The sequence below is a fragment of the Salmo trutta genome, chromosome 28 (genome assembly GCF_901001165.1).
Source record: "Salmo trutta chromosome 28, fSalTru1.1, whole genome shotgun sequence".
NCBI lineage: Eukaryota > Metazoa > Chordata > Actinopteri > Salmoniformes > Salmonidae > Salmo > Salmo trutta.
In genome coordinates this window covers 29,949,418-29,973,982 of record NC_042984.1, presented here as the reverse complement: position 1 = coordinate 29,973,982, position 24,565 = coordinate 29,949,418, and the positions used below count along the sequence as shown (strand labels likewise).

At 45.2% G+C, this 24,565-nt stretch overlaps 1 protein-coding gene across 4 annotated transcripts in view; it reads left to right on the top strand.

The window, feature by feature from the left end:
• Positions 1-24,565, top strand: part of lamb2l (laminin, beta 2-like) — a 66,112-nt gene that overhangs the window by 15,793 nt on the left and 25,754 nt on the right. For all 4 annotated transcript variants that reach the window (XM_029719552.1, XM_029719551.1, XM_029719554.1 and 1 more), the window contains 15 exons: positions 1,566-1,637; positions 14,785-14,954; positions 17,194-17,329; positions 17,408-17,481; positions 17,686-17,874; positions 17,995-18,058; positions 18,202-18,404; positions 18,746-18,866; positions 19,050-19,238; positions 19,434-19,613; positions 19,716-19,828; positions 19,975-20,054; positions 20,324-20,480; positions 22,564-22,704; positions 23,268-23,429. In XM_029719552.1, the coding sequence (XP_029575412.1) occupies positions 1,574-1,637; positions 14,785-14,954; positions 17,194-17,329; positions 17,408-17,481; positions 17,686-17,874; positions 17,995-18,058; positions 18,202-18,404; positions 18,746-18,866; positions 19,050-19,238; positions 19,434-19,613; positions 19,716-19,828; positions 19,975-20,054; positions 20,324-20,480; positions 22,564-22,704; positions 23,268-23,429 (2,043 nt within the window). In that variant the 5' untranslated portion in view covers positions 1,566-1,573. The remainder of the gene's footprint in view (positions 1-1,565; positions 1,638-14,784; positions 14,955-17,193; positions 17,330-17,407; positions 17,482-17,685; positions 17,875-17,994; positions 18,059-18,201; positions 18,405-18,745; positions 18,867-19,049; positions 19,239-19,433; positions 19,614-19,715; positions 19,829-19,974; positions 20,055-20,323; positions 20,481-22,563; positions 22,705-23,267; positions 23,430-24,565) is intronic.

Here is a 24,565-nt window from a genome sequence, read left to right as displayed (position 1 = left end):
TAAACACATACTGTCAGAGATTTGTGTTATTATTTTGTTATTATGGTGAATTTGTTGTACTTCATGGTAGATGTGACTTTGTGAGATACTGAATTGGCATTCTGTGGTAGATAAGTGTGTCTGGTAAACTGGCAGGTTGCTGTGGCATGTTGTCTTGTTTCTGTGGTAAACTGGCAGGTTTCTGTGGCAGGTTGTCTTGTTTCTGTGGTAAACTGGCAGGTTTCTGTGGCATGTTGTCTTGTTTCTGTGGTAAACTGGCAGGTTTCTGTGGCAGGTTGTCTTGTTTCTGTGGTAAACTGGCAGGTTTCTGTGGCAGGTTGTCTTGTTTCTGTGGTAAACTGGCAGGTTTCTGTGGCAGGTTGTCTTGTTTCTGTGGTAAACTGGCAGGTTTCTGTGGCAGGTTGTCTTGTTTCTGTGGTAAACTGTCAGGTTTCTGTGGCAGGTTGTCTTGTTTCTATGGTAAACTGTCAGCTGTGTTAAAATCACTTCATTTGCTCTTAACTGTTCTCCCTGTGGTTGTTTTATGTTGGTGGGAAACTGTGGTAGCGGCATTATGATGCAGAGCTGTCCTGTCCCAGTGTTGGACACTCTTCAGCCGAGTAGAGTGGCTGCAGTGAGGGGCCCTGATCCTCTCAAGGGTTTATACCCACAGAGAGACCCGCCAGCCAGCCAGCCCCTCTGTCCCCAGGCTGCAGTAGGTAGGGAACCAAGCAGCGATACGGAACTCCGCAGTGCAATAGCGTTTTCTTCCACTTTTTCCCCGCTGTAATTCTACTTGTCAATACTCAGCTTGCTGAGTTTATTGGGATTGTAACACTGCAGAGTTTTTTATTTTATTGGGATTTTTTTTTCTTTTTTCTCTTGTTATTCTGCATTATAGAGGATTGGTTTGGTCTGGTCCTTGGCCATATGAGAACAGCAGCACGTGGAGTTAGCTATCCCTGTACAATGGATATGACATCACTGTGTGGTACCGGCATCCCTCGGCCTCACTATTAGTACATGTTAATCTGTTACAGATGCAAATGTACAGTGTTCTGTATTGAAGGTTTGTTTGAAGGATTGCTGGTGGGATTATGTAAAAAAATATTTGCCACGTTAACCCACATTGAAAAAAGTATTAGAAATTGTACTATTGTCACTTGGTAGGATGTAGTACTATTCGACAACAACTTGAATTTGTTTGAGCCAAGTCAGATTAGAATAGTTGGACATCTGTAATCTGTGTTCCCACGCACAGATCTGTAGGGAACATGCTCGGTCACATTCAGTCCTTAGAGCTGTGTTTGTGGAGACTGTGCACACACAACTCCTTTCTCTCCACAGTGTCACGACACGGTCACAGAGGCGCCCCTGGCCCCCTGAGGTCAAGTGGGTTAGGGTCAGCAGCACATACACACATTTCCTAATGGATTTATTGATATAAATTGTTGGGCCCTCCAGCATTTCAATAGAGGATCATTGTGTATTATGATGCAAAATGATGATATTATGACATTGATGACCAAAAAGACCAGGTATATTTTGTCTTATTAACACGTACTCTCTCCTACTCTGTGTTTCAGCCTTCCGGATGGCCTTCTGTCAAAATCGACTGACATCCGCCATGGCTGCATATCTGGGCATATTTATTTTAGGTGAGTGGAAGTTTCAGTTTTATCCTGCTCTCTGTTAACACTGTATTACAGTAGGTCTCTGAGGTGATGTATAATCTATCTTGGTGGCAGATGAACAACACATCGCAGACAATATAGATGTAGGATCTTAATTAGAGCCAGTTTGCTACAGCAGGAAAATAATCCTGCAGCAACAGGAAATGTAAATGATTATGTGGATTATGAGCATTATGGACATTTTTGTAAGGGTTGGTACGTTTGTCGTAATTTCAAAGTGGAAATTGCCAACTTCAGAAGCCTTCGTAGCCCTTTCCTGCAGTCAAATGACCTAGTGGCTTCATGGGTGGAATGTTATTAATATTTATCATAATTTCATAATTATTAAACAATCTTTTTCAAATCTGGTGTTTCTATGTCAGCACGGGTTTCTTATTTCAGTCTTCTGTGATCTATATAAAGTGTAATATTGGGATGCAAACTCAAAATGTAATACATTACAACTCTATATCTGACATGGTACAGGTGTCTTATACGCATAACCATGTGTGTGAGGTGTATACTTTTGTTTCAAAGTAGATTTGTTTAAGACTTCCAAGAAACACTCAGTGTGACCCTGATTTAGCCCACTGCAGTAAAAGGTTCAACCTAAAATACACTACACATTTAAATGTTCCCCTCCCCCAAAAAACAAAAAAACATTACAAAATAAATAAAATAAAAATGTTTTTCCATTGCAGGAAAGTTCTCCTGCAACAGGGTGATCAAATTAAGATTCTACATCAGTATGTCTGTGTGTTAACTCTATAGACCTTGATTCTAAACAGCCCCTCAGACATTGTGTTATTATTGGTCCTGTCAACAGACAGACATGGCTCCCCTTTCTCTCTCCTGACTCTTTTATTATCCACACTCGTGTTTTCCCTCCTCTGTCATTAACTGTTGACACACATGGCTGCGCCCTCTCTGAAGAGGTTCAATTAAGATTATTGTGTGTGAGCGCCTCTGCTTTCTACTCACCGACGAAAGGTACACACAAAAGACAGGGGAAACTGTCCACCAGAGAGAGGGGCGACTAGACTACAGTTCTCTCATCACCCCCATCCAGAACCACAGCGCTCTGAGTACACAAATACTCTCAGTGTTGAAATATATATTGTTGATGTTTGTCACTCAGAATCAGCTGCTTACCCTGAACACCAGGATGAATGTTGTATTTCATGAGTTTATTGAGTATTGAAAATACTAATTTTCCAACTCTTACTTGAATATGCCCATACCTGAATATATAATATGCCCATACCTGAATCAGCTATGGGCATATTATGCCGTAGACTCCCACACTGGAGGACAACAATAGTTTGAGGCATCTGGTTTTGAAAACAGGCCTTGATGACCTTGTACTATACATAAGAGCCCCACAGGCCACAACAACTCACTGTTGTCTCCACTCCTCCAGTCACACTACACTCAAAGAAATGCTGTGTTGCTGGGTTGCAGGCATTGGGTCACTTCCGGGTTGTTTTCTTTACGAAACTGCTGGGTTTTTGATGCTGGGTTATGGAGGCGTGGCTTAGTACACTTGTGTAAGCCTTTAAGATAGTCCTTTTTGGCCTCCCAGGAGAGTAAATGTCATCCCAGTTCATCTGTTCTGTGGTTATCACATGTTAATGTTGGGTTGTTTTTATCCCAGTATTTTTTGGAGTGTAACGTCTGAACTTACCTCGCTCAGAACCCTGTGTTTGTGGTTCTTTCAAATCAAATTAAAGACACTTTTATTTGTCACATGCGCCGAATAAAACAAGTATAGACTTTAACGTGAAATGCTTACTTACGAGCCCTTTCCCAACAATGCAGTTAAAAAGTAGAAAATAAACAAGTAGATAAAAAGAAGATAGAAACACAATAAAATAACAATAACAAGGCTATATACAGGCTATATACAAGGACTACCGGTACCAAGACAGTGTACTGGGGTACGAGGTAGTTGGGGTGATTAATTGAGGTAATATGTAAATGTAGGTTTGATTAGGTGATTGATTGAAGTACTATGTACATGTAGGTGGGGGAGAAAAGCAGAAATTCCGGGTAGCCATTTAATGAACTGTTCAGCAATCTTATGGCTTTGCGGTAGAAGCTGTTCAAAGGCCTTTTTGTCCCAGACTTGGCTCTCTGGTACCAATTACCATGCGGTAGCACAGGGAACAGACTGTGACTTGGGTGGCTAGAGTCTTTGACAATTTTTAGGGCCTTCCTTTGACACTGCCTGTTATGGAGGTCCTGGATGACAGGGAGCTCGGCCCCAGTGATGTAATGGGCCGTACGCACTACCCTCTGTAGCGCCTTGCGGTCGGATGCCAGTCAGTTGCCATACCAAGCGGTGATGCAACCATTCAAGATGCTCTCGATGGTGCAGCTGTAGAACATTTTCAGGATCTGAGGGCCCATGCCAAATCTTTTTAGCCTCCTGAGGGGGAAGAGGCATGGTTGTGCCCTCTTCACAACTGTGTTGATGTGTTTGGACCATGAAAGGTCCTTAGTGATGTGGACACCGAGGAACTTGAAGCTCTCGATCATGTCCACTACAGCCGCATTGATTCCCTGTAGGTTGTCTCATCGTTGTCGGTGATCAGGCCTTTCACTGTCGTTTCGTCAGCAAACTTAATGATGGTGTTGGAGTCGTGTGCGACCACACAGTTGTGGGTGAACAGGGAGTACAGGGGGCTAAGCACGCACCCCTGAAGGGCACCCGTGTTGTGGGTCAGCGTGGCGAATGTGTTGTTGCATACCCTCACCACCTGGGGGCGGCCCATCAGAAAGTCCAGTACCCAATTGCAGAGGGAGGTGATTAATCCCAGATTCTTAGTTTAGTGATGAGCTTGGAGGGCACTATGGTGTTGAACGCTGAGCTGTAGTCAATGAACAGCATTCTCACTTAGGTGTTCCTTTTGTCCAGGTGGGAAAGAGCATTGTGGATCTGTGGATCATATGTGGATCTGTTGGGACAGTATGCGAATTGGAGTGGGTTCAGGGTGTCTGAGATGATGGTGTTGATGTGAGCCATGACCAGCCTTTCAATGCATTTCAGGGCTACATATGTGAGTGCTACGGGGTGATAGTCATTTAGACAGGTTACCTTGGCGTTCTTGGGTACAGGGACTCAAGTGGTCTACTTGAAAAAATGATGGTTCTTCGGAGGGCGTTGCGGGATTTCTAATAAGCGTCCAGATTTGTGTCTCACTCCTTGAAAGCGTCACTCTAGCCTTTAGCTCAGTGTGGATTTCGCCTTTAATCCATGGCTTCTGGTTAGGATATGTACGTATGGTCACTGTGGGGACTACGTCGTTGATGTACTTATTAATGAAGCCGATGACTAATGTGGTAAATTCCTCGCCTGTTATACCCTCCTTGCCTAGTCAGTCCTACTTTCCCTTCCTTCCAACCAGTGGTTCTGTTTGAGAAATAGAAGCTTGCCAGCTCACCTTGGCAAGCTTCTATTTCTCAAACAGAACCACTGCTTTTTTGTTGCCTCTCTCCAGGGGTGGGTTGGATAAGAATTAGATCAGACAGTTTAGCCCTGGGGTCTGGAGAATCCTATTGCACAGCACACTGAAATTAAAGTTGGAAAGATTTGATTATTTAACATATCCCATGTTTATGCAGCCAAAAATCAAGGCTGGAATGAAGGGAAAGGAGGAGAGACTAGGCAAGGAGGGTATAACAGAGAGGAGAGGAGGAGAAGGAAGACAGAGGTCAGTAATTGGTGGTTGTATAGAACATAGAGAAAAGAGAGAGCACAGCAAGGGTGTGAGAGTAAGAAAAGCTCATTAGTGTCCATATTCGAAAGAAAGGGGTGATGGAGAAAGGGAGGGCTATTAGAGCACAACTTCATTACCAGCAGTGTGAGAAAGCAGAGAGAGCCCAGTCTCTGTGCTCTGCAGCACTTGCACATACAGACTGTTGCACCACTTTCCTCAAATCAATCAATCAAATTTGATTTGTCACATGCACCAAATAAAAAGGGTGTAGACTTAAAGATATTTCCTCTTTGCTAAAATTCTAATAGTTTGCCTAATTTCAGTTTACGTGACAAAACAAGCAAGTATAGTGTAGATAATCATTATAATCAATCTAAACCGCTGTGAAATATTTTTTCCATAACCAAAAATATTGTATTTTCAGCCGTTTGAAGCTGGTGTACAAAACTGAACCTAAAAGACGCAAAAACCTAACTTAAGACCGGGAAGCATAGAAATAGCACAAGTAGAACAGATCTAACGCTTCTTAGACTTGTTTTCAATGAGAATGACAGATCTATAACTCACATTTCTATGTGAATTTGGTTGGGTCTCCCAAAAAGTTACATATTGCAGCTTTAACTGTGAAATGCTTGCTAATGAGCCCTTCCCAACAATGCAGATATATATATCTATAAAGAAAAATAGTAACACAAGAGAAATTAAACACAAAAATGGAGCTATAAACAAGTAGTACCAGTACCAGATCAATGTGCAGGTAGGTGTGCGAGGTATTTGAGTTAGATATGTACATGCAGGCAGAGTACAGTGACTAGGCATCAGGATAGATAATAATACGAGTAAAATAAAGAGTAGCAGCAGCATATGATGAGTGTAAAAGTGTGTGTGTGTGTGTGTCTTGTGTCAGTATGCATGTGTGTATGTGTGTTGGTGTTGTTGGTATGCGTGTGTGTGTTATGTGTGTGTGTGTGCGTATGTGAGTGTGGGTTTTGTGTGAGAGTGTCAGTCTAGTGTGTGTGTGACTGTGTATATGGAATGTATATATAGTCTTGTGAGTGTGCATAGAGTCCGTGCAAGATAGGGTCAGTGCAGATAGTTCAGGTAACCATTAATGAACTATTTAGCAGCCTTATGGCTATTTAGAAGTCTTATGGCTATTAAAAGTCTTATAGAAGTCTTATGGCTATTTAGAAGTCTTATGGCTATTTAGAAGTCTTATGGCTATTTAGAAGTCTTGTGGCTATTTAGAAGTCTTATAGAAGTCTTATGGCTATTTAGAAGTCTTATGGCTATTTAGAAGTCTTATAGAAGTCTTATGGCTATTTAGAAGTCTTATGGCTATTTAGAAGTCTTGTGGCTATTTAGAAGTCTTATAGAAGTCTTATGGCTATTTAGAAGTCTTATGGCTATTTAGAAGTCTTATGGCTATTTAGAAGTCTTGTGGCTATTTAGAAGTCTTATAGAAGTCTTATGGCTATTTAGAAGTCTTATGGCTATTTAGAAGTCTTATGGCTATTTAGAAGTCTTATGGCTATTTAGAAGTCTTATAGAAGCCTTATGGCTATTTAGAAGTCTTATGGCTATTTAGAAGTCGTATGGCTATTTAGAAGTCTTATGGCTATTTAGAAGTCTTATAGAAGTCTTATGGCTATTTAGAAGTCTTATGGCTATTTAGAAGTCTTATAGAAGCCTTATGGCTATTTAGAAGTCTTATAGAAGTCTTATGGCTATTTAGAAGTCTTATAGAAGCCTTATGGCTATTTAGAAGTATTATGGCTATTTAGAAGTCTTATAGAAGTCTTATGGCTATTTAGAAGTCTTATGGCTATTTAGAAGTCTTATAGAAGTCTTATGGCTATTTAGAAGTCTTGTGGCTATTTAGAAGTCTTATAGAAGTCTTATGGCTATTTAGAAGTCTTATGGCTATTTAGAAGTCTTATGGCTATTTAGAAGTCTTGTGGCTATTTAGAAGTCTTATAGAAGTCTTATGGCTATTTAGAAGTCTTATGGCTATTTAGAAGTCTTGTGGCAATTTAGAAGTCTTATGGCTATTTAGAAGTCTTATGGAAGTCTTATGGCTATTTAGAAGTCTTATGGCTATTTAGAAGTCTTATGGAAGTCTTATGGCTATTTAGAAGTCTTATGGCTTGGGGGTAGAAGCTGTCTTGGAGGCTAGAGCTACCGCTTCCAAGAAATGGGACACAGACATGGACACATGGAAGAAATCCTGCTAGGAACTTCTTGACGGGACGGCCCCAGGTGGTGAGGGTAGGAAATAACACTTCCACCACGCTGACCTTCAACACGGGTGCCCCTCCAAGATGTGTGCTTAGTCCCCTCCTGTACTCCCTGCTCCAGAGACTTCTCCAAAAGGTGGAGAGGAACACCCAGAGTGTGACACAGAGTTGCACTTACTTGTTTCAGATGCTGACCCACCTCCTGTCACAGCACCACAGACTCCAGTGCCAATGACTTCTCATGGCAGAGTTGTCAAACCACCGGACAGATATGGAGAGTATGTGCAGTAATTAACACATAGCCTGCATTATGTGGCAGAATAACCCCGCTGCAGCTATGAAGGTGACTGACAGTCTACCCAGCCCACCTTAGGTTAGAATAGTTAACATTGAAGAAACAAGGGAATGTTTAGTCGACAGAAAATTAGTTGAGGTTTCATGAGTTGTTTACAAATTCATATGTTGGAGACAGAAGATTATTACAGAGAGATGGACTATAGGCAGCCATTCATGTAATGTGATGTTTTGACACATTTTAGAAACACATGTATTAAACGATTCAAAGAAAGTATGATGTGATGTATTGGAAGTATTTTGTTATAGCGCAGGGCGCTAAACCGCATGTGTGTATGGTGTTTCCTCCAGAGCAGCACAGCGCAGCACAGCGCAGCACAGCACAGCACAGGTTGAGTTTTATGCAGAGAAGGGATTTGTCTCTGCTTTACTGTGTTGCTGCCATTGTTCTGCTGACTGATGGTCCTGCCTCTGATCTTTCACCAGTCTCTTCCTACAAAAGAGGAGCCACTCCTCAGACAGCTGTTCAGGCGAGATCTGATGCAGTAATGGTTCTGTATAGCTTTGCACTTGCAGCGCCACCCTTTGTTTACGTAATGTGTGAGGTAATTGCTATACAACACACAGGAGGTATAGGAGTTCTCTGTAAAATATCTTGACAACCAGGGTTGAATGGATGGAACCTGAGAATGACAGAATTCAGGGGTGCCCTCTGTATGACAGGGGTCCCACCACCGTAACTTAAGATGCCAGAACAGTGAGCACTGAAAGCTTTGATGCTCTGAATGATTCTTTTTAACTTCTCTGTTCATGCAACCTTATTCGGTAATCTCACAGGGGAAGATTCAGTTGAGAATCTGTTATTTAAATCCAACAGAATTTGGGGCATTTCTGGAATGTCTGGCAAATGATAGGTTACTAGCAGCAGCTCTTGTCTCTGTGTGGTTGTCAGAATGGGCCTCTTCAGGGGTCGTTGGTGACTGAGGTGTGTTTTGACAGAGGGGTCCGGTCCACACACACATACAGTATATGCAGCCAGTGAGCTATGAAGTGTGTTCCGGTGACTACTGTCTGTCTGTCCTCCCAGCCCAGGAGCCAGACAACCGTTCGCCGCTCCTCCTCTTCCACCTGGGCGTCATCGTTTCTTTCCCAGGAACTCAGCTCTAATCCAGTTAAAGACAGATTACCGGGTCTTGTGATTTTCTTAAACCCTCCCCTCTCTCTCCTTCTCTGGGTGGCACTGGCACAAAGTTCAGACTGCTAGGTGTTCTGGGATATGTGCCCTTTTCTCCTCACTCCCCTGCAGTCAGGAATCTGGGTCATTTTCTCTGTTAATGACTGTAACTGGGAAACATGTATTGCAAGTGTGTGGAACTGTTACCTTTTACCTTCAATCTGTATCAATTGGTGCTTTGCTATCGCTGTCCTACTGTACAATCAATACAGAACTGGATATTTTCTAGACTGTGTCCTGTTCAGTGGAGGCTGCTGAGGGGAGGATGGCTCATAATAATGGCCGGAATGGAGTTTAATGGATGGAATGGTATCGAACACATGAAAACCATTCCAGACATTATTATGAGCCATCCTCCCCTCAGCAGCCTCCACTGGTCCTGTTCAATGTTAAATTAACCATCAGTGAGAATATGTACACATCTTCCAATCACAGCACAGCCCCCTATAGTTGTCTGATTCACAATCCATCAATTCTTGGGATTGTCTAATGATGACAGTAAAGTGACTGACACACTGGGCTTTAGTGCTGTGAGGCCATTCCACTGACTGGAATATGGTGTCAGAGAAGAGAGGGATTTGAAGGGACTGGATTCAAATCCAACAGATCACCGGATCTCTGATGCTGCATGCTTGACCAGTACACTTGGGCTCCCGAGTGGCGCAGCGGTCTAAGGCACTGCATCTCAGTGCTGGAGGCATCACTACAGACCCTGGTTCGATCCTGGGCTGTATCACAACCGGCCATGATCGGGAGTCCCATAGGGCGGCGCACAACTGGCCCAGTGTCGTCCGGGTTAGGGGAATGGTTTGGCCGGGGTAGGCCGTCATTGTAAAATAAGAATTTGTTCTTAACTGACTTGTCTAGTTAAATCAAATGTAAAAGAAAATAGGGAGTGAGGATTCAGAGACAGCTTGTAGGAGCTGCTGTTATTGGATAAGGGTCAACAATGACAGTTATGAGGGCAGTGGACCAACCGATGAATAGCCTATGGAGAAATCTGGGAGAGATGATCTCTGAGCACAGTAAGCAGTGTTAGATCCAGTAGAGGAATCAGAGGTTGACAGGTCCTGGCCCTAGCAGCTCTGACAGACAATGGATTCTGTGCTCCATTCCAGGGGCTGAGAAAGTGTCAGGTGGTGTGTGGATTAAGCCTTGACTCCCAGAGGAAAGACAGCTACTGAAGCCCAGTAGCGTGGAGGATCCATATGCTGTTAGCCTGACGGCCTAAGGCTGGTTCCTCTGCCCTCCCTGGCCCAGCCCGTACAGAGATAAGCACCACAGAGCATGTTGGACGGGCCCTCCACACTCCAACACACATGTTCTACTTCTGCACAGGGGCATTGTGGGATGGGGCGGAGTGTTTGGAACAGTCCATGTCTGACACCTGGAATGTTTTTCTTAATAAATACACATTTCCCCTCTCGCAGTCTCGCTGCATTTTTACTGTAGCGCCGGAAATGGGATGTTGGGCAAGTGTGTGTCTGCCTACGCCTTCCTTCTTCGGCATGCGTGTGTGTGTGTAGCTACGTGGCGGGCGGCGTACAGACACGTGCTTGACCAACGTTGTAATCAGAATGAGAAACCAGCTGTTGTCAACAGCTGTGTTTTTCTCTGCACGCTCCAATACATTTGCATCAGGACCCGATCTAACAGTAACGTTCTCTCACATGGCGTCAGGAATGAGCTAAAAGGGTGTTATTTGAGACCCGTGATGTAAATGGTAGTTTGACTTCATATATGTCAATTTCATCAGTTATTTCCGTGAGCAGCTGCGCCATACCTTCTCTTGAGTTTTAAGAAGAGAACATGAAGAGGAGTTGAGCAGAAGGGACAACAGCGTCTACACTGGTCTACTGTATATTAAACAATGGGTGCTTAGGTCGGATTTGAAATGCTCTTTGAAGTGTATGTTGTTATTTTTGTTATTTTGGGGGGGGAAAGACGAATGAGTGCAATAACAGAGTAGGTGAAGGCAGACCCTGGGGTGGCTTTACCAGGGCCCTCCCCAAAAACACTCTTACAAAACACACGCACACACGCACACACACACACGCACACACACACACACACACACGCGCGCACGCGCGCACGCACACACACACGCACACACACACACACATTCTCTTTGCTCGTCGGTGCAGGAGAAAACAAGGTAAAGGATATATTACAGATACCGTATCACCCATCAGAGAGGAGGGGCTTGACATCACGGTCAAGTCTAAGAAGTCAGAGCTATTTAGAAAAATGATATGTGTGTGTTGTCTGCTAACAGAACACCCGTTTGCAGTGGTGCCTTGTAATTATCAGCCAAAACCCAGACTAGGTGCACTGTATATTTCAACATCGGTGAGAAAATAGAAAAGTCATATGAAGGGAAGATATAACCTCCAACACCACATACTGTGGACAATTCAACACACTGAGATAGAGAAGATTGCTCCTTCCAATGTCCAGTCATGCAACACACCGACATTGCAGCTCAGAGAAGCCATTAGGCTCTGTATCACTGTCAGAGAGATAGCTTGTCACAGCCAGGGAGGGGTCCTAGGCGTCACAGTCACTCCCACCCGCCGCCATCTTTGTCCTACATCTCCGGTGAGCTTCAGGTATTCTCTGTGGGCTAATGTACAGCACTCCTAAACAGACTGTTCTGTTTGCCCAGGGAGAGTCGGACATGTGCAGATATCAACATTCCAAAGGTCACACTTTGATTTAACTGCAGGTTTACTGTACCTGTACGTGTGTGTGAGTAGCTGAATGTCTCAGGTTAATTAAGGCCCAGTGGCATATTGCCTTGTGTGAATGCTTTACTTCTCCTTTACTGGAATTCAGGGAATCTGCTTCAGTTAAATATTTTACTTCAACAGGGGCCAACTCACGGCACAGGTATAGGATCTTCATTTGATCACCCTGTTGCAGGAGAAGGCTTCTGAAGCTTGTAATTTCCACTTAGAAATTTCAGACTCGGCCCTATGTTTACTTGGTTCTCCTTATCATGCCCTAATGACTGGGTGTCTCTGGGAAATATGATATATTTCATTTCTCATGGGTAACACAGGATGTTTTTAATTCCACATCACACCTTCCACCTCCATCGTGTCCCAACATGCTGTATGTTTGATGTTACCTGGGCCTCTGATGTTGAAAGGGGCCCCAGCGATCTCTGTATCTCTTTTCACATCTCTAGATGCCTCTCTATTTCTCCCGCTCTGTAGAAAGTCATCAGTCCACCATTTCTTTTCTCTGTCACCCTCTTCCTACCGCTTCACTCTCTTTCTCTCTTTGCCTTTTTTTTTATTCCCCTCACTCAATCACTCTCGCTTCCTCTCTTGTTGCTCTCAACCATGATGAGAGTGGTTTTTCAGAGTCAGCGATGTGTAGACAACATTTACGTGGGTGAGAGGGACAACAGGGTGTAATACTCAGAGCCCAAAATAGGGCATAATAGGGCAATTCTGCAGTGGCCCTGGCCCCTTCTGAACAGCTACCTTGAACACAAGGGTCTCCTCCAGGTGCAGAAGGAGCTGTGCAGTTCATAGTTCACAGATTATGGCAGTGCGTTAAAAATGAGGTCGCAATAATGACAACAACATTTATGGTCTCTATTTTAACAGCCACCATTCAGCTGTGAGGAGCCCGAAGCAGCACTAGCAGTAGTATGTCAGAGAGTCCGACCAGTGTCCTAGAGACAGCCTCGGGGAATCAGTGATTTATTTACCTCTCTTCAATGTTCACCTCAGACTCCTGGCTTAAGGACAGTAAAGCAACTTGACCCTTGTCCATTAGATTTCAATCCCTTTTTGACCACACCCCTTTTGATTAGAACAAAACTTTCCATACATATTTGCTTATGGTAGAAGTGGTCAGAACGTTACTTTCTGGACCTGAATGCCAAAACATTTAGGAGATAGAGGTGCTCAAAGTTGACCCATTTTGCATACAACACCCTACCATAGGGGTGTGTACGGAGGCGAAGTCAGGTGCAGGAGGTCAGAGTGTAGTAAACAGGCGCACTTTAATTCCGGTCCAAAAACGACAGCACATAAAAACATAAACGTGCCAAAAACACGGAACATAACAAAAGTATAGCGCCTGAACAATATCCACATAGCAATAAACAATTACACACAAAGACATGGAGGGGAAACAGAGGACTAAATACATGCAGTTGATTATGGAATGAAAAACAGGTGTGTACGGAACAAGACAAAACAAATGGATATATGAAAAATGGAGCAGCGATGGCTAGAAAGCCGGTGACGTCAATCGCCGAACGCCACCCGAACAAGGAGAGGAGCCGACTTCGGCGGAAGTCGTGACAGTGAGGTCTCAACCCCCCAGGAAAACATTTTACATCTGAGAAAACCGATCAAAGCTCAGCCAGAAATAAGCACAACTCTGACCGAATACTGCATTTACAATGGCCTCCTGTCCAGACCAGTGCGTCAGGTCTTCCTCGCTTACCATGTGAGTCGTGTCAGCCAGGCTAAGGGTGGGGTATGCAAAAAAGGTCAGCTTGGAGCATCTATATCTCCGAAATGTTTTGGCATTGTAAGGTGTGTCGTCGTAATGAAACCAAGGTGCAGCGGAGGACGTGTGTTCATCTTGAAATTTAATTAGAAAAAAGAGAACACTACAAAAATGAACAAAAGACGACAGCAAAACAGTCCTGTTAGGAAATACTCTAAACAGAAACAATCACCCACAAAAACCCAAAGGAAAACCAGGCTACTTATGTGTGACTCCCAATCAGCAACAACGAACTACAGCTGTGCCTGATTGGGAGCCACACACGGCCCAAAACAAAGAAATACAAAAACATAGAAAAATGAACATAGAACGCCCACCCAATGTAACACCCTGGCCTAACCAAAATAAAGAACAAAAACCCCTCTCTATGGCCAGGGCGTTACAGGCATTCAGGTCCAAAAAGTGACTTTCTGACCATTTCTACCATGGGCAAATATGTATCAAGTTTTGTTCAAAACAAAAGGGGTGCTCAAAAAGGGATTGAAATCAAATGGAACGACCCCTATGTAACCTGATGTGATACCATTATTTACATTAGTTAACTTGACACTGACTCTATCTGACCTGTCTGTCATGACAATTACTACAGGTCTGCAACGGAAAACAGTTACTGCGTTTACATCGAAAATATGGCATCCTGTTACATGTATTTTGTTACTCCCCAACACTAGTAGTAACCCAGTAACCACTGTAGAATTGTCTATGATGGAAAACAGAGATGTTTTCCTGTGATTTCCCAGTCAGGGTGGGACTGTAGCGCACCTAGCGTAGCGTACAGGAGTGGCTGTATGCAGAGTGAGCTCATCCTCTTGTCCTGCCTGCTGACTGAACACTGTAAACACTATGCTCTTAGTGATACAGATATCACTCCTGTGGAAAGACAAGCCCATTGTCTCCAGTCACGAAGCATGAAGTCATTACCCTTAAATTCTCTTTACAGACTGCAAATATAACATGATACCTGAGTAAAACTGTGTATATGTCATTTCTTTAGGTCTCCGATCTCCATAATATTGAACTCTTCAATCCATATGCTTTATAAATGATAGAGGAACTAATCTGGAGGTGTTTTGTGTTATTTTCCTTCCTCTTCCCTGTCCTCAATCCCCCCTCAGCTCTGAGTGCTGTGGGACAGCAGCTCCCCTCCAGCCCGCATGGCTGCATGGAGGGCAGCTGTTACCCGGCAACAGGCAACCTGTTGATTGGCCGAGCCATTAATCTCAGCGCCACCTCCACTTGTGGTCTTCATGGGCCTGAACACTACTGCATAGTCAGCCACCTGCAGGTGAGAACACACACACGCACACACACACCTGGACTTGAACCTAAACCTGTGTTGGAAATAAGACCCCATTATCCACCTTACCCCACCTCATCTTACCTCATGTCTCTCAGTAGAAGTCAGGACATCCGGTGGGGTGAGGGGCTTGTCTGTTTCCATCTCTAAGTGTGCCCCCCCCCCCCCCCCCCCCCCCGACTGCCTAGCCTCCCAATGTCTCAATGTCCCAGGTGTACAGCGGATCCCACCTCCCTCCCTCCTCCCACCCCTCCCTACATCCCTCTCTCCCTCTCCCTCCCTCTCTGTGCTCTACCTCATTGTGGGCAGCAGATACGGCAACACATTGTGGAGTGTTATAGGGTTACATGATTGACATGGTGACAGCCCCTCATACTGTAGCTCCAGGTGGGAACTATCACCTGTCAGTCAAATCACTCAACTGCTTCTTCACCGGCCCACACCCAACACCCCTGTCTCAATCAGTTCTATTCATTCCACTGTGTTTTTTCCTCTTTTTCGGTAGTTGTACTCATTTTGTCCTGGTTTTCTTTTTATAATACCTGTAGTGGAAGGTGCACAAAAAGTATGATTAAAAAAAAGTTTGCCTGTTCAATTCATTTTGTAACAAATGCAGCTACTGGTCACTTCCTGCATCTTCCTACAGTAATCTGATGATGTCAGTGTAGTGGCTGGTCCTACAGTAATCTGATGATGTCAGTGTGGTGGCTGGTCCTACAGTAATCTGATGATGTCAGTGTGGTGGCTGGTCCTACAGTAATCTGATGATGTCAGTGTGGTGGCTGGTCCTACAGTAATCTGATGATGTCAGTGTGGTGGCTGGTCCTACAGTAATCTGATGATGTCAGTGTGGTGGCTGGTCCTACAGTAATCTGATGATCTCAGTGTGGTGGCTGGTCCTACAGTAATCTGATGATGTCAGTGTAGTGGCTGGTCCTACAGTAATCTGATGATGTCAGTGTGGTGGCTGGTCCTACAGTAATCTGATGATGTCAGTGTAGTGGCTGGTCCTACAGTAATCTGATGATGTCAGTATAGTGGCTGGTCCTACAGTAATCTGATGATGTCAGTGTGGTGGCTGGTCCTACAGTAATCTGATGATGTCAGTGTAGTGGCTGGTCCTACAGTAATCTGATGATGTCAGTGTAGTGGCTGGTCCTACAGTAATCTGATGATGTCAGTATAGTGGCTGGTCCTACAGTAATCTGATGATGTCAGTGTGGTGGCTGGTCCTACAGTAATCTAATGATGTCAGTGTGGTGGCTGGTCCAAGTCCAGGGCTGGGGACTGATCTGCAGTAATCTTCCTATGGGCTATTTGTTGTGACTCTCCATCAGAGGGGCTCCCGTCTGGCCCCACGACCCACCTGATGGACTGGAACTAAAGCTTTAACGCTATCCCAGCTTCCACTGGATGGAGGATGGGGGAGCCAGTGGGCTGAGACACTCATAAGCCACCATCTTCCTGTGTCAATCAAGATCAGTCAAATCAACGTCTTAGATGAGTGCTGATGAGTGCTAGTTATAATTTGAGTGTCCCCCGAGCTTGACTAATGGGGGGTAAATACGTCTAAGATGTGAGGAGAGGCAGAGAGGTTTGGCGATGGAGGATCAGTGTAAGACTTAGCCTTAGCTTGAAGAGAGGAATGCTTTTATAAGACGAGGTCCTAAATGAGGGTGTGAAAAGGAGATTTAGGGTTTAAAGCTTTAGGGTTTAAAGCTGGTGGGACAGTCATGTGCATGTGTTGGGGAACCCACCTACACACTTTATGCTTTCCTATTGATTTCTCCCCGCAATCCTTTCACATAAGTGTTGTTAGAGGCGTAATCTCCCTTAACAACAACCTAGTTAAGAGACCCTGCTCTTGCGTTTTTCCATGCCCCCCCCACGTCCTCTCTGCCCCCCTCGCTATCCACCCAATCCGCTCCACAGTAATTAAGCCTATGATCCAGGGGACCATGTTACCACTGCCTGGCTCCGGTCCCGCTTGCTGCCATTGTGACTTGCAAATGAGTGGCCGACCTACATTTCGAGTTTCCATAGGCAACCAGGGTTTTCCTGTTGGTGGTGTCAAATTCCTAGATACACACGTCAGCCGAATGTTGTAATTCAAGGAACATGTCTATTTAAGTCAGGCGTTACTGTATCACACACAAGTAAACAAATCCCAAATGGGGTCATGTGGCGTAAACATACTGTTATACCTTCTGCTTCTGTCTCCCTGTAGGAATTGGACAAGTGTTTTGCGTGTAACTCTCAGCGGCCTTATGACCCGTACTACCACAAAAACAGTCACCGCGTGGAGAATGTCATCCAACTCAAGGACAGCAACGAAGACCTCACATGGTGGCAGTCCATCAACGGTGTGTGTGTGTGTGTGTGTGTGTGTGTCTCAGCTGTAATAATCTCTCATTATGTTTTGTGTGATTTATTCCCTACAGGAGAGGAGGGTGTCAGTATCAGACTCAATCTGGAGGCAGAATTCCACTTCACTCACCTCATCATGAAGTTTAAGGTGAGAGTATGTGTGTGTGTGCTGCTGTCTGATGCCAGCTCAGGAATGTGTTGAGTAATATCCAAGAGACAGGAATCCAAACTATCGCCAAACATATTATTACCCATAAAACAGACGAAGTAATAACTGTCACATCAATCATTCTGAATCAAGTCCCTGCCGTTCCTGAATTCTGTTCCGGCTGTTCCATCTCTCTTTCCATAGACATTCCGACCGGCCGCCATGCTGATCGAGCGGTCGGCTGATTTTGGTCGCTCCTGGAGACCGTACCGTTATTTTGCCTACAACTGCACCAAGACGTTCCCACGCGTGCCCGTCCACGCCCTCCACTACATCAATGATGTCATCTGTGAGGAGAGATACTCTGACATCGAGCCCTCCACGGAAGGAGAGGTGAGGCCATGAAGCGAGTTAGGGACAATGACGGAGTTTCCTTCTTCAGATGAAGAAATGCGCATTTGCTGATTATCTGAGCTGTGAGATGACTCTCGTTTACTCTCTTTTCTCTTGCAGGTCATTTATAAAGTCCTCGACCCTGCCATACATGTGAAAGACCCTTACAGTCTGGAGATTCAAGGTGGGACAAATACTTGGGAAATTCGATCAATTAAGAGGACAATCAGAGGACTACTGAAAGTGACCTATAAACTCTACATTTTATAGGACTCCATTAATTGACATAATGAAAAATTTGTGTAAACATCCCCTTTTATTCGGTAGAGCTGTTGCGGATCACCAACCTGCGGATCAACTTCACCAAGCTGCACACCCTGGGAGATAACCTGTTGGACCGGCGCTCTGACGTGCTGCAGAAGTACTACTACTCCCTGTATGAGCTGGTGGTGAGGGGCAGCTGCTTCTGCTACGGACACGCCTCAGAGTGTGCCCCCGTGCCAGGGGTTGATGCCAGGGACAGTGGCATGGTGGGTAGGACCGAGGCATAGAAAATATCCAGTCTCCAACTCTTTTTACACCTCAGTTTGTGTCAGCTAGCCTGGTGGTTAATAGCGTTGAAATGTCGCTGGTTCGAATCCCGAGCCGTCTGGGTTTAAAATCTGCCGATGAGCCCTTGAGCCAGGTACTTAACCCTAATTGCTCCTGTAAATCAGTCTGGATTAGAGCGTCTGCTAAATGACAAAAATGAAAATGTCATATGTTGTCTCTGTGTGGGAACCCTTGGTCATTGCATACGCCGATGACTGTGAGAAATGTCCAAGAGACAATGGTAGCCCTCAGGTTTTCTTTTTGTGTTGGGATTGGTCAGATCCACGGGCGATGTGTGTGTAAACACAACACTGAGGGGTTGAACTGTGAACGCTGCAGAGACTTCCACAACGACCTGGCCTGGAGCCCAGCCGAGGCCAACGACCCTCACACATGCAGAGGTGAGACTAAACTTTACTCCCCTGTAGTGGTAAGACGACACACACTCACTTGGATTGGGAGGAACCTGTCGATGTCCAACCCTACAGTATATGTAGAAGTAACACTACAGGATACACACAGCCGCAGAAACAACATGCTGCACCATTTCTGATGTTTGTGATTTTTTTGGCTTCTTTACTTAGAATGCAACTGTAACGGTCACTCCAGCCAGTGTCACTTTGACATGGCGGTGTACCTGGCCACGGGCAATGCCGGCGGTGGCGTCTGTGACCACTGTCTCCACAACACCATGGGACGCAACTGTGAGATGTGTAAACCATTTTACTACAAGGACCCCAGCAGGGACATCAGAGACCCCGCCGCTTGTACTGGTGAGCAAACCTGGAGTACAATACTTCAACCTAATGTTCTGCTGTCTGTATAGCACTATCCATGTGTTCATGGTAATACGGTGTAGATGGACGACTCACCTTTGACCCATCTTGGTCTCTCTGCACACCACTCTCATTGTGTGACTGTTTCTCTGTCTCTCTCTATCGTCCTATTCTCACTCTCCCTCTCCCCAGCGTGTGACTGTGACCCTGTGGGTTCCATGGAGGGAGGTGTGTGTGACAGCCACACAGACCTGGACATGGGCATGATCGCCGGGCAGTGCCGCTGTAAGCTCAACGTTAAGGCCACCCGCTGTGACTACTGCAAGGAGGGTTACTACGGCCTGGCCCACAACGACCCACAGGGCTGCCAACGTGAGTGTGTATACCTTAACCTGTGTATGCATCTGTGTGTGTGTGTGTGTGTTGCCGCAGACAGTGTAAACCATATGTGTGTCTGCTGTTTGTTTCTCTCAGCGTGTAACTGTGACCCTCGTGGGACCATAATGCTGGGAGCGCCATGTGACCAGGTCAGCGGGGGCTGCTCCTGTAAGAGATACGTCACAGGCCGCCACTGCAACCAGTGTTTGGTAAGACTGGCCCTGCGCTCTTTATAGACCCATCGTCTACCATCTCACACGCCGTGCCTATTCTGATGCCTCGTCTTCCGTCTTGTAAGGATTGCGTTTGGGTTCTGAGGATGCGGTCGCCATGTTGTGTGTGTCCTCTCCTTTAGCCGGAGTACTGGGGTCTCGGGAATGACCTAGCAGGCTGCCGGGCCTGTGACTGTGACTTTGGTGGAGCCTACAGCAACAGGTATGTCTGACGTTTCAGGATAATTTCTTATCTCTCTCTCTCTCTCTCTCTCTCTCTCTCTCTCTCTCTCTCACTGTGTGTGTGCGTGTGTGTGTGTATGATTAATGACACTGAATAGGACTTAGCTCTTAGTGTTGTACAAGTCTTCATTATTAGGTGTTAAATGGAATAATCGTACGCGTCGATCTTTCTTACCGTGTCTTGACCGGTGAGTTGTGAGTGAACCAGGCTATGACGTCTGTGTGTACTGTATGTCTGTCTGTACACAGGTGTGTGGTTGAAAATGGCCAGTGTGACTGTAGGAGGCACCTGATTGGTCGTCAGTGTTCTGACGTGCAGCCTGGGTACTTCTGTGCTCCGCTAGACTACTACAAATACGAGGCAGAGGACGCCGTTGGCCACTCACCTAGTGACCACAACCTTCCGGTAAGCCTATACAGTGCAAGCAGAACAACTGAACGATAGGGCACTATTGATAAATGTAAATTGAGTATAGTCTAGTGTGAATTTAGCATACCAGTGTTTGCTGTTCACAGCTCTCACCTGCTTCACTGCTAAATGTACAAACCTTGAATATTATGTCCTTGCCTTGGAATATGTTAAGTCTTTATTTGTAGGACCGTTAGGAAGTGAAAGGTCTTTCTGTGGATTTGGTACTTTCTCTTGAGCTTTAAATAGTGTGTGTAAGCACCTTTCACTGATATACTATCCGACCTTGCGATTCTATATCGGTGCGAGGTGGTTTTCAGACTCAACTTTTCCATGTTTGGTCTTGGGCACAAGTTGTTAACATAAGGAGATTTGACTGTATTATTTCACATCCAAGGTCGTTCGTAGTGGATTAGAAACTGTATGTCTGTGTCGGTTCTGCTAAGTCTCTGTGCGGAACACTATCAGAGGTCTGTATCTGGGTCATGTTGTGATGTTTGACTGCGTTTAGCTGTGCCTGGCAGGTACAGGCAGAGCTAGAGAGATGGGTATCAGACCAGGAGAATGTGTCTCTGTGTGGGCAGAGGAGGAGTAGTAGTGTGTGTGTGTGTGTGTGCGTGCGTGCATGCGTGCGTGTGTGTGCGTGTGTGTGTGTGTGGACTATGGAAGGTACTGATAGTCTGGCTCCCACAGGTAAAGGGGTTTACACTCCTCTCTGTCCTCCAACCCATGTGAGAGTAAGATTGCTCAATCAGATGACCTGCTGCGTGTACAGACCCCCTCCCTACTCACCCAGACAGTTGCTGGAACAGAACAGAACACATCAGACAGACAGACAGACAACGCCTGCAGGCAGCAGGCCTCTGTTATGTTATCTCATATCATACCGCCTGTCTCCTCACTTCCCCCAGGACAAGCCTCAACATCCCAGACAAAAGCTAAAATGAAATAAGGAATGTGAAAGTATGAGATATAGTACGTAAGAATCTGTTTGTAGAGTACAATAGAGTACAGGACCAGGGGATTGTGGGTCATGCAGTAGCTGTCACTTTTGGAAACTTGATTTATTATAATGTGGTGTCAGGGGTGGTCATGTGATAATAAACATTATTCTTTCTTGCACCACATCCCCTCTCTTTCTAGCTAACATGATACTGATTATACTTTCTAATTTCCTGGCATCTCTTTCTCTTTTTATTGACATGGCATCAGTTCATGCTTAGCATCAGCTCTAAGCCTGGTTCCTCTCTAGGTTTCTTCCTAGATTCCTGCCTTTTAGGCGGTTTTTCCTAGCCATTGTGCTTCTGCTTCAGCATTGCATGCTGTTTAGGCCGGGTATCTGTAAAGCCCTTTGTGACAACTGCTGATGTAAAAAGGGCTTTATAAAATACATTTGATTGATTGATTGATCAGGTTTTCTCAGGTTTCGTAGTGTCATTCAAACTGCACTCTTTTGAGGGCGACCTTGCATTAGATGAGGGTGGCAGCATGTTGTGTATATCAGAGGTCAGATAAGCGAGTGTTGGCTGGCGTATGTTTTGTCTGTTAGCTACAGTAGTAGTGTGCAGTGGGCCTGCAGACAGAGCGGAGCGCAGTAGCTCATAGACAGACACTCAGAGCTATGACACTGGCCCAGAGCTGAAGTGACCCGGAAAAAGATCAGACGGTAGAGGAGATGCCAGCCTGTCACAGAGAGTTAGTGCTGCCTGCCACACACATACACACACACAAAGCCACAGCTTTCTGCCTCTTTCTCTCTCTCCCACACACACGATTTAGAAATATCTCTAACAGCACCACTCCCTCACATGCACTTTCTCTTTCTTTCTTTCTTTCTTTCTTTCTTTCTTTCTTTCTTTCTTTCTTTCTTTCTTTCTTTCTTTCTTTCTTTCTTTCTTTCTTTCTCTCTCTGTTGAAATGAATGTAAAAGTTTCCATTTAATATCCTCATGGTCACTCGTTTCAGCCTAGTCAAGATACAGCAATTCTGCTCCTAGCAAGGCAGGTACACTAAGTCTATAAAGTCGGAAGTCAGTAAATCAGTTGAACTAATCCTCTCCTCCACCTTCTCCTCTTCCCAGGGCAAGGCCAGGCCCCAGGCTGAGGTTGACTGTGTGGAGCACCTCAACAACCAGCTGAGGAGACACAGACGCCACAGACGCATCGCCACCACCCAGCAGCAGAGGGCAGCACTGAGACGCATCCGCCAGCTGCAGCAAACGGTAACGCTCGCTGTCTGTTCCCTTCATATACATAAATACTACTACTGACCTCTATGTTAACCTCTGATTTCCCTTTGCCTTGAACCACGGCAAAGCGATTTCATATCGGTTGAATGATTACATTATCACATACAGAGCGATTGGGATGTTTCGGTTTTTCAGTGCACTTAAAGAGCTCTGCTTATATATCTCAGTGAAAGTGGCCCGCACATGGTAGAGATAGTGGAGAATGTCTCCACACAGACATATTCCATAGACCAGTCAGGTGGTTATGGGGTGGGCAGTGGGCGCAGGCAACCAGGGCTTGACAGCAGGAATCTGAGTCCAGCCATACAATCCATACAGGTATGTGTTTGTTTAACCTGCTCCCTGGATAGTCTCTCTCCTCCACCACAGACTAGATTACCTGTCAAGGATGACTAAACAGGGCTGTTTTAGATGCTGTTCATTTGACTCGTCTTGTTGGCATAGTTCAGTATGCAGGCAGGAATGTACACCTGTTGACTGTGAGGGTCCAGTTAATCGGCTTTGTTCACGGGTCATCTTCTATGTGTGTGTTCCAGCCTGATGTAAGGAGTGTTCACAGGGAGAGATCTCAGGGTCACATGGTCACCTGGACTGGACCTGGTTTTGCCCGGGTCAAGGATGGCGCTGGACTGGTCTTCACAATTGACAACATCCCCTATGCCATGGAGTATGACATCATGATCCGCTATGAGCCAGAGGTACACTTCACACTCAGAGTTCCTCCATGTCTTCCCCACAATGAACCATATACAGTGTATTCGGAAAGTATTCAGACCCCTTGAATTGTATCACATTTTGTTACATTACAGCCTTATTTTGAAATTGATGAAATTAATTGTTTTCCTCTATCAATCTACACACAGTACCCCATAATGAAAAAGCGAAAAAAGGTTTTTAGAAATGCTTGCAAATGTATTACAAATAAAAAACTGAAATACCTTATTTACATAAGTATTCAGACCCTTTGCTATGAGACTCGAAATTGAGCTCAGTTGCATCCTGTTTCCATTGATCATCCTCGAGATGTTTCTACAACTTGATTGGAGTCCACCTGTGGTAAATTCAATTGATTGGACATGATTTGGAAAGGCACACACCTGTCTATATAAGGTCCCACAGTTGACAGTACATGTCAGAGCAAAAACCAAGCCATGAAGTGGAAGGAATTGTCCGTAGAGCTCAGAGACAGGATTGTGTCGAGGCACAGATCTGGGGAAGGGTACCAAAACATTTCTGCAGCATTGAAGGTCCCCAAGAACACAGTGGCCTCCATTATTCTTGGAAGAATAATGGAAGCAGTTTGGAACCACCAAGACTCTTCCTAGAGCTGGCCACCCGGCCAAACTGAGCAATCTGGGGGGAGAAGGGACTTGGTCAGGGATGTGACCAAGAACCCAATGGTCACGCTGACAGAGCTCTAGAGTTCCTCTGTGGGGATGGGAGAACCTTCGCTGCAGCACTTCACCAATCAGGCCTTTATGGTAGACTGGCCAGACTGAAGCCACTCCTCAGTAAAAGACACATGACAGGACTTTGCCAAAAGGCACCTAAAGGACTCTCAGACCATGGGAAACAAGATTCTCTGGTCTGATGAAACCATGATTGAGCTCTTTGGCCTGAATGCCAAGCGTCATGTCTGGAGGAAACACGGCACCATCTTTACGGTGAAGCATGGTGGTGGCAGCATCATGCTGTGGGGATGTTTTCAGCGGCAGGGACTAGATTGAGGGAAAGACGAACAAGCGAAGTACAGAGAGATCCTCGATGAAAACCTGCTCCAGAGCGCTCAGGGCCTTCACCTTCCAACAGGACAACGACCCTAAGCACACAGCCA